This window comes from Protopterus annectens, chromosome 11.part0 (assembly GCF_019279795.1).
Source record: "Protopterus annectens isolate FY-2018-M chromosome 11.part0, PAN1.0, whole genome shotgun sequence".
NCBI lineage: Eukaryota > Metazoa > Chordata > Ceratodontiformes > Protopteridae > Protopterus > Protopterus annectens.
Window position 1 is genome coordinate 1431311007 of NC_056745.1, and position 17132 is coordinate 1431328138.

A 17132-nucleotide genomic window follows, 5' to 3' on the forward strand; every position below is an offset into this window, starting at 1 on the left:
CAGATAGAGTATAGGCTGTATAGATTGCAAGTAGAACAGTTCTAAGGGAAAAATTGAAGAGCAGACTTTACGGAGCCAGAAATAGTTTAAACTTGATTAACCGGCGCTGCCCGATGCTGCTCTATGAGCAACTTTGCGCTAAAATGCGCTAAAGCGCGCAAAAGCGGGCTTTATAGCAGGGGGTTGAAAAGCGCCAGGAATTGACCCAAAATGGCCAATAAACTACAAGTTGCTGGGCTGGAACCAATCCTCTAGGGACAAATAGGTTGCTCAGTGCTCCCCACTCCCACTGGTGAACAAAGAAGCTTCCTCTTATCCAAATAAGGGTATGGATAGCACAGGAACCAAGACAAAGCCCAGAGATCAGCAAAATCTGAAGACTGGACTATTCTAGTTCAGAAAAGCGGGAAAACAAGGATATTTTTTTTTTTTTTTCCATTTACTAATATAACTCTTGGGGTAAAATACAGCACAATCTCAGATATGTCTATCTCTTTCAGAACAAATAGAAATTTGTGTTTTTTTTTCTGTAAATTTTGAAATTACAGAAAATATGTCTTTACAGAGAAATAAGTCTTTTTCTGATTTTATAACAGCAAACTAACAGTATGATAAGAATACAGTCTGTTAGCCAGAGAAATATCAAATGCAGTTTAATGAACATGTTTTCTGAACTTAATGGCAACAATAGAGGAGTCAAATAAGTGGGCTGGTGGTAATTAGTAATACAAAACCATATCTCAGAAATAATTTGAAAAAAATAAAAGGAAATTTCAAAGAAAGATATGTAATGACTCTCATCAGTGTATTTGCATGGGTTTCCTCTGGCTGCTCTGGTTTCTTCCCACATTCCAAAGACATGCAGTGAGGTGTATTAGGGAGTCAAAATTGCCCATAGGTGTGAGTGCATGTATGTGTGATATGCAAGAAAGATCTGGCAACCTACTTTCTATTTCCTCCCCTTCACCCTAAAAACTCAGCAGGTAGCAGTGGCTATTCAATCATGCTGGAAGATGGAAACAACTCACAAGAGAGTAAGCAAGCATTTTCAGATATAAAGATATAAAGTAATGTATGCAACGTAATATTCCTGCAAAGTGTCAATACATTAGTCTAAATGTAGAAGGTGGGCTAGTATAAACCCAGTGACCGAAAACTTCCTTACTTAGATGATTTTTCAAAACTTCTGATGACACTTACATACAGACATTTTCTGGATTTGTGCTGCTTTTCTCACACTTTGAAAGAAGTTATATACCTATCTCAAAAGAAAGTACAATGTGCTGGGCAGTCGCTGGCAAATGCCTATAAAGCCACACATTTGTTATCAGTGTGTAAAAGGTCATATGTCAGTTACCCTTTGAAAGCATGAAACTGAAGCTTGAGGAAAGGCACCAATGAATGAAAAACATGTAAGAATCAGAATTAGGCCTCTGTTCTTCTATCAAGTGTCTGAATCCTAACATGAATCTCTTACGTGAAGTACAAGATAAGTGGGGAGAGTTAGCATCCACTAGAAATTCTACCCTGAACTTGCAACCCAACGTGAAGGACAGAGAAAATATTCTTTGCTATTTCTCTCACTGAAAAGGTAAATCCAGTAATTAAGAACCAGGAATCAACCTTCTGCTAATAAAGACAACTGGTGAGATGCTAAAGTCTGTGGAACCTTTGTAGTTCAAAGAGGAGCTAAGTTTTGGGAGTGGTACCTCTCAGTCTCAGGCCAGGTGTCCTTGGTCTAGCAGATTGCAACATATTCCAAACACTACTGAGTGAAGGTTTTTCCTCTGACTGCCTCACAACTTAGTCTCCAAAAAGTCTTCAAGCTTCAGCTGACTGAGACTTTAAACTACTGGGACCACAGGCAGCTAGATATGTCATAAGATGGTATAAGGCTGGAAAAGCAAAGCAGTTAATGATCTTGGCTCCAGTATTTGATAAACACATGGGCAAGTCACATGCTTGGACAGCTTAGGAGTACACTTTTCTTTTGGGAAGACAAGGAATGTAGGCACCTTCCTATAAATGCTCAAGCAGGAGATTCAGGAAATGATATAGGCAAGAAACATCTGGGGAAGATGACGGTGACACTGCCAGCTTAGCTATCTGGAATTTTGTAAATAATTCTATGTCATTTGTGAATATTAATATGATTCATATGCTTGTCTTACAAATGTAAGAAAACTATATGTTATGTGTATATTAAACCACTGGTGCAGAACTGTGTGTTGAACAGGGTTTGTACAGTACTGAGCTTCAAGGATGTGTCCACGGTGTACCCTACTGGAAAAGAATAGAAATGTATATAAACTACATACCTGTGCAAATGTAAGTTTTAAAAGGAGAAGAGGGAGCATACAAAGTTAACTTGCAAACTTCAAGAAAATAAGTTGAAATTAAAATATTTTACGATTGTGTTATCTCTTAGTTTCAGTTCAATGGCAGACACAATGTCTAGAGCTTGAAGCATTTGCATTGTCTTGAAACTGAAATAATTACTAGGTTTTAAGAAGCTTTTGTATTGTCTTGAAACAGAAATTACTAGGTTTCAAATGTAAAAGAGTTTTATTCTTTTACGACTTCCAAGTTCTGCAAACTTCTGAGAGATATATATTCTCACACAGAGATATTCAAATTCTTAGTTTCTGTTTTAGCCTGGAAGCTGAAGTCAGGTGACAAAGAGTGATGTCATCCAAGCTAACCCAGCAGTAATGTTTGATATTAATTTAAGAACTCTTCCAGAGAGAGACTATGCATTTTGTACCTTGTCTTGGACCTAGAAACATCCACTCAGCACTTCTGCCTGCATGTTGTCTGTAAGTAAGACTTATGGCATATTATCTCTCTTAAATATAGATAGGAATATAGTAAAGATTAGTTTAGACATTTTCTGTATTCATTTGAGACTGTCCTGCAATGTTGTTTTAAAATATTTCCTGTGATTTTGAACTCTGAAGTAACTGCGTTTGTTTTCTGAGTATTGTCTTGTTCTTTTATTATTTATTATTAAATATATTTAAACCTTTTAATTGTGGCTGGTTTGTTTAGTGATATTTAAGCTCTTAGCGTACTTGCATATGTATCTGGTGACATTGTTCAGGCCACTCCTAAACAGCCTTGCAAGTCTTGCTCAAAACTACTGTTTGGATAATAGTAACATTACACAGTTAGGAATGGACACCCTTTGTAAGGGCCTTATAGCAGCTGATAAGTAAGGGTGGCAGGTGGCAGCTGGTACTACCTTATAGTCTGGGCAAAAAGGGGCATAGTTAGTAAACCTGTGCCAACCTTCCCCAGGTGTGTGTGGGTGTGTGTGTGTGTGTGTGTGTGTGTGTGTGTGCGTGTGCGTGTGCGTGTGTGTGTGTGTGTGTCCGTACTTGGGCAGGAACATAAAGCACTGGTTGGACAGAGAGAGTGCTGGGGGTCTTAGCTTGGCCCCTCGGCTGAGATCTCAACCCTATAGCTGTGCCAGTGGGGAGTCTTATTGGGGATCTGCAGAGAGAGAGGGATAAACCAGCCCCAGACTGACTGTAAACTCTGTGTGCTCTTAAGGAAACTGCACTTTTCTGTGTGTGTACTTGTCATCCTCCCATTGTGTACATCCCTCACTGTTGCCAGTGGTGAGGATTGAGGCTCCTTGGTTACTGGCTCAGCGCAGGGGTGTCACAATGTCAATGAATTCACCTTACAAATATAGTTATTGTCAGCCTGGACCATGAGAAGTGTCACCCATTTACAATGGTAATGATGACTTTTTACAAAATACTGGGCCTGAAAATATGTAAATCCTACTGGCTGGTCTGTTTCAAAAGTATTCCTGAAATAAGATCTAGTCAGTACACAAGTAAATTTTTACACATGTAAACAAATCATCTTCATTTACATTAAAGAGTCAATTGGGATACCTACCTCTCTCTCTGCTTTCTCATTTTCATATCTGTGTACCTGTTCTCTAAGTTCATTGTTTTTATTTATCAGTTCTTTGTTCCTGTCTTCCACCATATGGACTTGCCTCTCACTGTCAGTTCGAAGCTTCGTGAAGATGTCACTAAACTTGTCTTGGACGTCACTTACAGCCTTCTCCTTGATAATCCCCTTATTTTGGGCATCTTCTAGTTGTTGCCGCAGCAGCATGTTTTCACTCTGAATCTGAGCAAGCCTTTCCTGCAGTGATTCTTGCCGAACATTATACTTACTAACTTGGTCTTTCTCTAGCTGCAACAAATTCTCTACCTCTTTAACTCGAGACTGGTTTTGGCTAAGGTCCCTTTGAGCACTTTCTAAAAGTAATGTTTTCTCTGTTACAGAAAGTGTAGATCGGTGGAGATCATTCTCAAGACTGCTTACCTTTGTTTCAGCTTTACTAAGCTGCAGGGATATATGTTTATTCATCTCATGGAGTTTGGAAATTTCTTGGTTCAGCTTGTCTTGAGAATGAAGTCCATCATCACGCTCCCTCTGTAAAGCACGTTCAATGTCAGTTTTTGCTGTCTGACATCTCTCCATCTCCTGGACAGCAGATGTTAATTGTGACCGAACCGAATCTAATTCAGTCTCAGCTTTCTCTCTGTTTTGTTTTTCATTCTCAAGTTTAGTATTCAGCTTAGTGTTTTCTGACTTTAATGCATTAAGCTGCCCATTGAACTGAAAAATTGTTTGAGTTAAGGCTTCTTCGCTTAATTTCAAGTCTCTTTTCAAGTCTTCAGCTTTCTCTTTCAAGGTTTCATTCTCGTTCATATATTTGCCCTCTTCATCCTGGCTGCGTGCCCGAACTCGTTCAAGCTCCAGCCGTAGTACTGAAATTTCATCTTGAAGCATACGATTCTGGTGTGAAAAATCTTTTTCTCTGTCAGTGACCTCAGTCAGCTGAGTGACAACCTACAGGATTAAAAAACAAAACATTACTATAAATAGTATGGCTAAATAAAGCAATGTAAACATTTCTTATTAAAACAAAACAATCTTTACTGTATGTTTAGAAGCTTTTAAAAAACACACTGCATCTTTAAGGATGTGTCTTGCAGCATATTCTGGGACTTCACTCCACCACAGATATCAGAATGCAATATCACATTTTTCTGAACTTCTAGCTAATATCTCTCCTGATGATCATCATTTTTCTGATACAATGTAAATGGGAGGTGATGAGGGAAAGAGGGAGAGAAGGTACAAAGAAAGGAAGGAGGCTTGAAAGAGAAAACGGCCTTGTATAGGCCCTGTGAAAATTTGATCCATTCCTTTTCTTGATGTGTCTATGAAAGTGAAATATTCTTTGTCTTTTGTTTCTTTTCCTCCTAGGGGTGATAGCTGCTCTTACAAAGCAAGGTGGATACAACTCTGGCATATCTCAAACAAGGATCCAGGCACTTCATCTCTAACCAGGATTTGAGGTATGCCCTCTGGTCCTTCAGAAATGCTGTGCCTTGGATCACCTTTCTCAACAGTATCTGTATGATTATTCATATCAAACACCATATTGCCCTCCGGATGGGTTGCAGTAGCAGAAGCCTGAGAAGTGAGCGGGGATACCGCGGGTTCTTGTAACACTTTAATGGGTGTACTTGAGTTCAAACAGGCAGACAATGTTTCAGGCCTAGACCTTCTGAATTTCTTTTTGGAGCAAGCAAAACGAAAACAAGAAAACGACCCAACATCGGCCAGTATACCAAAGTCTTTTACTGCCTGAGGTTCGTGGTACATTTGACCTGGTCCTTCAGCAGATGTTGGCCATAAAGAGACATACATTGGCACTACCCTTAGAACTGAAGCCCCAGTCAGAGAGACAGTCTAATGGAATAAGGATCAATTCATCCAAGAAAGCCAGGAAGTGGAGGACAGAGGGAGGGCTGGAATACTGCAAAAGAGAAGAGGACATCTGTCGTTATGGTAAGTTCTTACACAACAAGTCTATGTTCTGCTATTCTTCTGTTGCAGTATTTCTGACATAAGGGAGAGTAAAAAGCTCATAAGGAAAGGGATGAGGAAGTGGCAGATGTATTTTCTAGGAAGCCATGGAGAATGGCCCTGGCAAACCCTGCCCTGGATCTGGAGATGGAGTCCAGCTTACAGAGTTTAGTGAAGGTGTGGACAGATGTCCAAGTAGTAGCCTCTAGTATAGAGCTGGTATCTAAGCCACTGAGGATGATATTACCCTGGTAGAGTGAGCTTTGACTGAGTCAGGAAGAACTTTACCATGATAAGAGTAGCAAAAGGCAATAGATTTGGATATCCAATTTGAGATGGTCTGTTTGGACAAAGGCAATCTCAGAGCTCTGGGATGGGAAGACACAAATAATTGCTCTGTTTTCCTTATGTAAGTAGAACCTAAGTTATCTGTGTATATCCAGGGTGTGCAGGATCCTCTCACTGCTGTTCTGGTGGGAGGAGAAGAAAGTGGGTCTATATTAGAAGTCCGAATGTTTAGGTGATCGAACACCTAAACATTGATCTTCAAATATCGAAAGCAAAAAAACGCCGAATAGCCGATTTAACGCAGGGAAAGATTTCCCTTGGCCGTTCGTCGGAGTTTGCTACTTCCCTACTGTTGAGTGATCTTGGAGTTGGTATATTTAGTTAAGGGGGTGTGGGGGCATAGCCCCCCAGGTGGGGGGTGTGGGGGTGAAGCCCCCCACTTAATTTAGATGTAAAGTAATGTTTTTTGTGTTGTGGCTGAGGGATGTATTTCCCTGGGATGTTCGACATTGTACGGTTCGATATTAGAAGATCGATGTTTAGGTGTTCAATCACCTAAACAGTCGGTCTTCTAATATAGACCCGAAGAAAGTAAGTAGGTGAATTGCCTGGTTCAGGGACAATTCATTGAGAACCGTTGGCATGAAGGAGGTTTTGGTCCACGAGAAGATCCTGTTTTTATGGAAAGATAAGAGGGGAGGCCATAACTGCTTGTAACTCTGAGACTTGCCTGGTAGAGGTAAGGGCAACCAGGAAAACCGTTATCCAAGTGCAGCGTATGAGTGAACTAGAAGAAGCAGGTTCAAAGGGTGCTTGAGTTAATTTCTCTAACACAAAGTTTAAGTCCCAGGGTGGAGTCACAGGTTTCCTGTGAGGGCCTGATATGAAGGACGCCTTTCAGGAATTGTTTAGCTTTGAATCTGGAAGCTAAGGGAGGGGCTAGTGGCAGACAGGCAGAGACAGCTGACAAATAGGCTTTAATGGAAGAGTATGCTAATCCTGTATTAAGCAAATCACAAAAATAGGACAGGACCACAGGCTCAGTGGGTCCTGGTTCCAAGACAGACACCAGATGGAGAACATTTTCCATTTGGAGAGGTAAGACTTTCTAGTAGTAGACTTCCTGGTCTCCTGCAGGACCTGAAGCACATCCTCATAGTAAAGGTGTCTGAATGGGATCAGGGCTCTATCCCCCACAGGGCCAGTTGAAGGGTTTCCAAATGTGGGTGGAGGAGTGAGCCCTTGTTCTGTGTTAGTAAGTCTACTCTGTGGGGTAACTTGTGGTGGTTGCCCTTGGCTAGGTGGTAGAGAAGAGGGAACCAATGCTGTCTTGGTTAATAGGGAGTCACCAGCAAGATTTTTGGCTTGTCTTGTTGGATTTTCAACAGGACTTTCGGAATGATTGGAAAGGGAGGGAATGCATATAGGAATTTCCCCTTCCAGGAAATTGAAAGGGCGTCCACTCCCCATGTCTGAGGATGGTATTCCCTGGCACAAAAATGAGAGAGCTGTTTGTTCATGGGGAAGGCAAACAAGTCTATCTCTGGAATACCCCACTGGTGGACAATGTCCAGAAACACATCCCTGTGAAGCAACTATTCGTGGGCTTGTGTTCTGGATCTGCTTAGGGTGTCCGCCACAGTATTCTGGCTGGAGATGTACACCGCCTGGAGGGATATATCAAGGAGGTGAGCTAGATCCCAGACTTGCACAGCTAGTCTGCACAGGAGATAGGATCTGGTACCCCTCTGCTTGTTTATGTACCATAAGGCTGTCATATTATCTGTGTGTCCATGTAATCTCCCTGGTGTGAAAAGTGACTTGAAGGTTTGGAGGGCAAAAATTAATGCTCTCATTTCTCTCACATTTATGTGGTCCTTCCTTTGGTAGGGAAACCATTTTCCTGGAGTCAAGTGGAGGTCTAAGGCTGCCCCCAACCTGTGGCCGATGCATCTGTGAATAGCACCAGAGTTGGCAGCACAGCGTGAATGGGGGGACCTGGATTTAGAGACAGATGTGAAATCCACCACTGGAGCTCCTTCTTGAGACATGGGAGTAAAGGAATTAGGTGTTCTAGAGGGTGAGCATGTTGACACCATACTGATTTGAGGAACCATTGGAGTTCCCTCACATGAAGCCTTCCAAGAGGAAGCATTGGAATGGTGGATGCCATCAGCCCCAAGATTCTGAGGAATTGTCTAGCAGACATCTGATTTCAGTGGAGTATCTCTGCAAAGATTAGGGAGATCTCATGTGCCTTTGACAGTGGGAGAGACACTATAATGCTCAGGGTTTGGAATCTGCAGCCCAGAAATATGAGATCTTGGGCTGGGTCCAGGGATGATTTCTTGAAGTTGATGGTAAATCTCAGGCTTTGCAGAATGGCAATTGCCATTTTGGAGAGATTTCTTCAATTATGCTTGAGAAGTGGCTTGGATTAAGAGGTCGTCCAGGTATGGGTAAATTAAGATCCCTTGGAGCCTATAAAAGGCTACTAGTGGGGCTAGACATTTTGTGAAGAACTCTGGAGTTGTGAAAAGTCCAAAAGGCAAAGCTGAGAACTGACAGTGCGAGAATCCCAGAGAAAATCGTAGGAATCTCCCATATCTGGGGTGGATGGGAATATGGAGGTAGGCATCCTTGATATCTATGGAGCAAGAAATGCCTGAGGCAGGATAAGGGGAAATAGTGTTTGTAAGGCTAACATTTTGAAAGAAGGAACTATGAGGAAGTCATTGAGGTATGAGACGTCCAGAATTGGTCTTTCCTTTCTGGGAACTAGGAAAAGGTAAGAGTAAAAGCCTCTTCCCCTTGGGGAACAAGTTCTATAGTGCCCTGTTGTAAGCATTCTTGTAGGACTGGAGGGAAAGGGGGGGGCTGATTTTTTGGTGGTAACGGAATTCCTCTAAAGGTTGACACCCTGGGCCAAACCACGAAGTACCCCCTCTTGATGATGCTTAGCACCCATGAGTCCTGAGTGATGTGTTCCCAGAAAGGGAGGGGAAGGCATTGAGAAATGGGGCTTCGTTGTGCAAGAGTCATGAAGAGGAGCCCATCCAATCAGGAAAGGGCTGTTTGGTTATATGGGAAGCAGAGGCTAAGGAAGAAGAAAACTGCTGGGTCTTCTTAGGCCTTTTTTAAGTTCTAGACTGTGGGCCACTCGATTGCCTGCATATGAAACTTTGTTTTGCAGGGTAATTGCTATGAAATTTAGGCACAAGGGATGCCAGAATGTGCTTAAGGTCCTTAAGTTCTTTGCTTTTTTCCTGCAGAAAATTAAAGAGCTCTGCTGAAGGTTTCCCAAAAAGGGCGGTATTGTCCAAGGGGGCAACCATTAGTTTTGCCTTGATTTCCTCAGGTAGAGGCTGAAACCTAAGCCAGGCAAATGTTCTGAGGGCAGAAGAGGAAGTGGCAGCTCCAGAAGAGGCCTCTACAGCATCACAGGTGCACCAGATAGAATGTCTGGGTCCCTGAGAAGAGGTGGCAAAGAGAGAGGATGAGGAAGTGGCAGCTCCAGAGGAGCCCTCTACAGCATCACAGGTGCACCTGATAGAATGTCTGGCTCCCTGAGAAGAGGTGGCAAGGAGAGAGGATGAGGAAGCAGCAGCAGCAGCTCCAGAGGAGCCCTCTACAGCATCACAGGTGCACCTGATAGAATGTCTGGCTCCCTGAGAACAGGTGGCAAGGAGAGAGGATGAGGAAGCAGCAGCAGCAGCTCCAGAGGAGGCCTCTACAGCATCACAGGTGCACCTGATAAAATGTCTGGCTCCCTGAGAAGAGGTGGCAAGGACAGTGAATGCTAATGCCTTATTATCAGAATCAGGCATGTCTGAAACCAGCTTGGAAATTTGGGAAAGGAGTTTCAAGTTGTACTTGGTCAAGTGTGTGTGACAGTTTAATGCTCTGAAGGCCAGGGTAGCTAAGGTATAGATTTTATTACTACCTCAGCAGGGAGGAAGAAGAAAGTGACCTGGAGGCCTTATCAGAGGTAAGTGAAATTACAGAAGGATCTGCAGCAAGGGCCCTGAAGAGAAATTGGCAGTCCTTGGGTACATTGCAGTACCTGCCTGGCTTTTGGGGAGCTGGAGGCTAGGAGTCTGTGTGGGGGGAAATGGATGCAAAAGCATCCAAAAAGATGGGAATTACAAGAAGGATGGCTGAAGGACTAGGGGTCTGTACCTGAAGGAAGTCATAGTAATGCTTCTGGACATCAGACATCTCTGCAGTGTCCCATATGAAGTGGTCATGCATTTTGGAAATAGTCTCACCAAAAGAAATCTCTTTCATGGGGGAATCTGTCCCATTGGAATTCTCTTCAGGGGAGGCATAATCCAATGGGGAAGAGATTTGGGAGGAATAATCCAAATCCTCATCCTCTTCTTCAGAAGAGGAATCTTCATCAGAAGTAGGTTGGGGCCTAGGTCTCTTCTGAGGGGAAACAGACCAGTCTGGAGATGAAGCAGAATGACGTGACGTAGGCCTAAGTGCCATAAAGGCCTTAAAGAGGCCTTGTCAGAAGTTCAGCCAGTCCTTCTCTGGGTCGGAAGGTGGAGAGACATACTTGTTTTTTTTGTTTTTTCTTTGTAGATGTATCTATGTGGTGCAAAGAAGGAGGGCTAGATGTAGGTATACATTCCACAATGTCTGAGTCAACATCCTTCCTAATGATTATTTGGGTTACTCACCTAGGGTCCTCTGACACAATAAGCATCGATTCTCCCTGGACATTCGAGGGCAGCATCTGAGAAGGCTCTCTGTATGTGCAAACATCTGGAGCCAAGATGGCCTGTAAAGCAGGCTTGGCCTGTGGGTCCATATTCTAGTCAGTGCACGTCTTTGAGCTCTCATGTGCTTCTGGAGATATGTCTGACTCGAGAGGTGCAGCTTTGGTTTCGGGCCTATGTTTTTTGCTTTTCATTTTGTAGGCTTGGTCATCGGGTCTGGAGGGGACCCCATCGTGCTCTTTACTAGAATCTTGAGGCGGTGGTTTTCTAGGTAGATCATGAGGCAGGATAACCAACTTCAGAGGGTCTTCGGTACAAAGGATTGGCAAATGGAACAGGTTTTGTGGTCATGCTGAGGGCTGAGGTAAAAAAGCACTGCATATGACTATCTTTATGTGGAATCTGTCATCCATAGTCACACTTCCCCTTTCTGGATAACATGAACCTCAGTAAAGAAAAAGGTAGCAAAAACTACAAAAAGGGTTTTCCACATAGGGTACTTATCTCAGAAAATCATGGTTCCGACAGAACAGTGACATCTAGGATTGGCAGCAAAGAAGTTCTGAGGGTGGTGCATGCATACATCTCTTTTATGGCCCACTTCTGTTGATGGCCCATGTCAGACATACCGCACACATTAGGTAGTAAAAGACTATGGTATACTGGTCGACGTCAGGTCGTCGCCTTGGCAGCCAACTCCCTTATGTTAGGAATACTGCAGTAGAAGAATAGAAGAACATCTAGCATATCCCAAACAGTAGCAAAATGCACTCTAATGGAAATATAGCCAACACCTGTCTTATACAATGCTTCAAAATAGTCTAATATTTGTAGAGGAACATCAAAAGGTGAAAGTGAAGCTGTCTGAAGTGTTCACTATGACAGCAAATGACTGAATTATCTTTGTCTTGTCTCTTCGGTTTGGGCTTTACTGTCCACCTAATGTATTATAACAAAGTTTCCAAGGCAGCCTAGAAAGAAACTGAGTTATATCCAACTGAAAGCAGATAATAATCCCACTAGAAGACACAGCTTATCCTAAATCTGACAGCCAATCACAAAGGAAGAAAATAATGCAACAATGCATTCAAAATATGACAGAATCAAGAAAGTAGAACTACATCTCTTTTCTACTTCAGTAGTGAGGAATCATATGACAGTCAATCACTCCCCCAGCTGTGAGTAAAAAATATCAAGAATTGCCCCTTTTAGGAAAACGTAGTTGTGTAAGGCACTTAATTCAATAGAAGATGCTGATGGAAAGGTCTCTGTAAAGGAAATTATAACAACTATTTTCCATTTTTTGTGTCTCTGCAGTATTTTCCCTGTATTTCTCTGCAAGTCTTAATCCTGCAAAGGAACCTATGCCAATATCATGAACAGGGTTACCTCCTGTCCCTCTTTGCGAGGGACAGTCCCTCTTTAGGTAGTTGTGTCCTGTGAAAAGAAAAACTAAAAAAATGGCAAATGTCCCGAGATTTTAGGACAAAAATACTTCAAAAGTTTTCTTTAATAGTTCACCAAACAAACACAGCACGACACAGCAACTGGAGCGTACAAACTTTAATGACAGTTACGCGCTTTCTTCCCTCTTCAAGGGGCTTCCTCAGAACAATAGATACATCCTCACCCAACCCTTAAATAGCATTTTATTTAAAGCAATTATCCAATAAATTAATTTAGTAACCAACCAAGACACATAATTTAAAGAAATATGTGTACAATTACATAAAACTATGTTAAAAACAAATACTTACATTTTATATTCAGTAAGGAGCATGTATAAATTATGTTCTATCCTATAATATTCATCAATTTTAAAACACATGTAATGGCAGTGGCCTCATTAATACCCGGGTACTCAGTTGCATTTAAATGCAATTGCCATTTTAACTCACATATATCAAGGTAAATATCCAAATTTCTACCCTGAAGACCTTTGGCCACTTGCTGTATGGCCAAAAACTTAAATTTATGCTCCTTATACTATCTGATATTCCTGCTCAAGGCATTGGTCAACCTACCATGTCTAATGTCTAATAAATGTTCAGCAATTCTATTTTTGAAGTACCTACTGGTTTTCCCAACATAGAATATATGGCATTGCTGACACTTTGCCACATACACTACATTAGAGCTACAACAGTTAAAATGCCTATTAATAACTATGGGAATGTTGTTTAAATTATACTGATCATCAGTTTCCAATATATATGGGCAAAAAGTGCATATTCTGCACTTAAAATCCCCTTTAATTCTGTGCTTATACATACTGTTGGCATAACCAGCTGTCTCCAAGATATTCTTAAAGGATTTGTCCTTCTGATAGACTATCTTTGGCATTTTACCAATTCTCTGTCCTACAATATAATCATAATTTAAAATTTCCCAATAGTTTTGAATTATATCCACCACATTACAGGTGTCCAAACTGAAGGTTGTAATAAAGCTCACAGAATAGTTATTTTCCATACCTCCTTCCTTACTCTGCAAACTTACACTTAACCCATCCCCACCTACTAATATTGGCTTGTAAAGGCCAATATTACGTTTATGTTGAACTGCTTCACTTATTTTATTTAACATTTCTTGTGGGTACCCTCTCTTACAAAACAGCTGTTTAATAAAGGACAATTCATTAATAAATTAATTCTCGATGATGACCATCCTGGCTGCCTGTACCATCTGCCCTTTTACAAATGATTTTTTTCTGATGGGCCAAATGCCAACTATTAAATTCCAAATAGGAATTGGAAAAGGTTGGCTTCCTATAAATGGCCGACTTCAATTTTTTTATCTTCTTTATTAAATGTCAAATCCACATCTAAATAAGTAATATGTGTTTCATTGTAATTATATGTAAATTTCAAAAAATTCACTGTGGTAGTAACATATTCAAGGAATTGTTTAAGTTCAAATACAGTACCCTTCCAAACAACAAATAAATTGTCCAAAAATCTAGTGCAATACTGAATTTTACTACAATAAGCCCCTTCCATTATATATTGTTGCCCCCAGAAAGACATAACATAGTTAGCAAAAATGGGAGAACATGCTGCCCCCATTGCAACTCCTGTTAACTGTCTATAATATTGCCCTTCGAAGTAAATGTAATTGTTTGTTAGAACCTCCATCAGGGTAAAAAACGTATTTATGTCGTCCTGGTCATATATTCCAGTCTTAATTAACTGGGTCTCTAACCATTCACAACCTTCATGGTGAGGAATCACAGAAAATAGATTACAAACATCAATGTTAACCATAATAATGTTTTCATCTAATGTTAACTTATCCAACCTTTCCAAAAATTGCCAAGAATCCTTTGTTATATATGGAAAAACCGTCATCCTTTTTGTAGATGAAAATCTAAATACCTGCTAATAAAACAGGTTTTTAATCATTTTCCATCGACAACTGGTCTGAACTTAGGGTTATTTAAGCCTTTGTGGATTTTAGGTATCCCAAATATGTTTGAAACCATGGGGTGTTGATTTACCATATAATTATGTTCTTCATTTATTTGCCCTTGATAAAACATATCATGCAGACATGAATCTATGTTTTATATGATACATGTATTTCATTCAATGATACCTCCTTATATGTTCCATCCATTAAGATGTCATTCATACCATTTTGCTAATCACCTTTGTCCATAATGACCACTCCATTCCCCTTATCGGGTTTCATTGTACGAACACTGACATCCCTGGCTAAATCCATTAGTAAATTCTCCTCTTTCTTGGTAAGGTTGTTAATATACTTTTTATTGTCATTATGTTTATATGCATGCCTAATCTCCTTTTCACATACTTTTTCATAAACTCTTATTAGGTTGTTCATAGGGGGATTAAATACACTAGGTTTTTTGAACCTATTACCTTGTGTATCCATAATAGGCCCACTATCATTAAACCATACCTTCAAATTAAGTTTCCGAGTAAAACAATTCAGGTCTATTAGTGTTTCAGCTATCTTTCCCCTCCTACTAGGAAGAAAAGTGAATCCCTTTGCCAGGAGATTAGCATGCTCTACATCTATTATTCTACCCGAATAATTATAGACCTTAAAATCTTGGGCTGCGTTCATTATTACACAGGGTTCAAACTTAGTTGTCATTTCATCAAAATTGTCTATAGAACCAATAATTCCATTAGAGTTTGAACAAGAATTAGCCACACCATCATAAATCATCACATTGTCATTAACATGCATATCAGAGTCCCTTACTGTATACAAATTAACCAAACCTTCAGAATTATATAAAGCTGCAATATCATTACTAAAATTAAAATTGTTGGTAACTTGGGTTTGTCCAGCAACAAGGTTACCAGACATACTATCATTGTCAGCACTTGCAATATGCATTGGTGCCGAAGCTACACATGTACTTGGACAGATATTACTGAAAGCATCCTGACTAATCACATTGCCATTAATTGGTATATTGAGATCCCTAAATAAATCCACATTGTCATTACTCATAACTGTAACTTCAGAATTATGTAAGGCTTCAACCCCAGTGTTAAAATTACTAACACTAACAATGTGTGCCCATCCGTCATTAAAATCCCTCGTAACTAATAAATTTCCATTATTAACTCTGCCTTCAAAATTATCTAATAGTTCTTCCTCAACACTGTTAATGGCTGTGCCATCATTATCGACACCTGCAATAGGCATTTGTGCGAAAGTTACATCAGTGTTTAGACAAGGGTTGCTAAAAACATCATAACTACTTAAATTACCATTACCTTGCAAGTCAAGGTCACTTGTTAAAACCAAATTTTTATTATTACCAACTGTGCATTCATAAATAAATAAATGTTCAGTGCCAATGTGGGAATTACAGTCATTAGTAGCTTGTACAATTCCATCAACTGAACTAATGGTTAAACCATCACTAGCAACACTTATGGTGTCCATTAAAGCCAAAGCCATATCAATTAGTTGTTCCGTAGCCGACTCCTGCTTCTTGCATTCTTCGGTCTGGCCCCCTGAATGACATAGTCCCTATAAGTTTTCCCCGAAAAATGGGGCTGCTTCTCAATCTCTCAGACTGTCTCACACCATCATCATTCTGACTGTAGTTTGGAAAGTGCGTAGGCTGCTGTTGCTGATGTACTCTTGCATCTGACGTCACTTCCTCCTCACCGGCTACTTCTCTATTGGTTCTCACATGGCTACTGGCATGCCAACTCACTGAAAAAGGATACGCCTTATTCTTGACGTATTCATTCATATCCCTCTTGATTTTATTCATTTTTCTAAGATAAATAGTCGCACAAACACTGTCAACTGTGGTAAAAATGTTGGAATAGTTGGCTTTATATCGTTCAAAGGATAAATCAGCTTGGATTTGTCGGTTTCTTTCATTCAGGTCTTTAGATAATTTATCCACAGCTTGTATATTATATTTTACCATTAACTTTAAAAGTTCAATACCCATACGGTCAAAAAGGTTGTGTAATTCATTAAGTAATTCAGGGTTACCTTCCACTCCATTAGGATATTTCCATATCTGTAACCCTTGTGGTATCTGCCCCAGTTCAATGTTTCTTTCAAGATATGCTATTTCCATCTGGAGTTTCTTGAATGCCAGCATATCCTTTTCAAACACCTTTAACCTCTCAACCAGGGTCAGAGACTCATGTCGAATAGTGCCACTATTCTTTCTTTCAAAACGAAAATCAAACCCATTATCTTTCCAGCTCACTGGCTCATTGTTACTGCTGGTATTGCCTCTATTACTCAAATTCTCCACCTGACTTGAATTTGAGTTTCCCACAACCTGAACCCCCTGTTTAGGTTGGGATAATTGTGTGGCTGGGTCAAAGGGAAACCAAGGCTACCAAAAATGTTAACCGAATTAGTGGTTTTGTCCATCAAACCTTTAATTTGGGTAGAATGAACAGCTAGCTGCTGATTAATCTGCTGTAAAAGCTCCATGAGCTCACCATTGGTAACCGACCCTTCCATAACTGTGCCAGACCAGCTGGAATGAACTTCTTCTCAACCAACTCTGAACTGGAGAACCAAACAAGCGCAGCATGACACAGCAACTGGAGAGTACAAACTTTAATGACAGTTAAGCGCTTTCTTTCCCCTTCAAGGGACTTCCTCAGAACAATAGATACACGCACGTCTCTGAGCTCTCATGTGCTTCTGGAGAAATGTCTGACTCAAGAGGTGCAGCTTTGGTTTCAGGCCTATGTT

At 40.6% G+C, this 17132-nt stretch overlaps 1 protein-coding gene across 7 annotated transcripts in view; it reads right to left on the bottom strand.

Annotated features, from left to right (window-relative positions):
- The window catches only part of LOC122815888 (ankyrin repeat domain-containing protein 26-like), a 2190206-nt gene that overhangs the window by 733208 nt on the left and 1439866 nt on the right, over positions 1-17132 (bottom strand). For all 7 annotated transcript variants that reach the window (XM_044088730.1, XM_044088728.1, XM_044088731.1 and 4 more), the window contains one exon: positions 3910-4878. In XM_044088730.1, coding sequence (XP_043944665.1) covers positions 3910-4878 — 969 coding nt within the window. The remainder of the gene's footprint in view (positions 1-3909; positions 4879-17132) is intronic.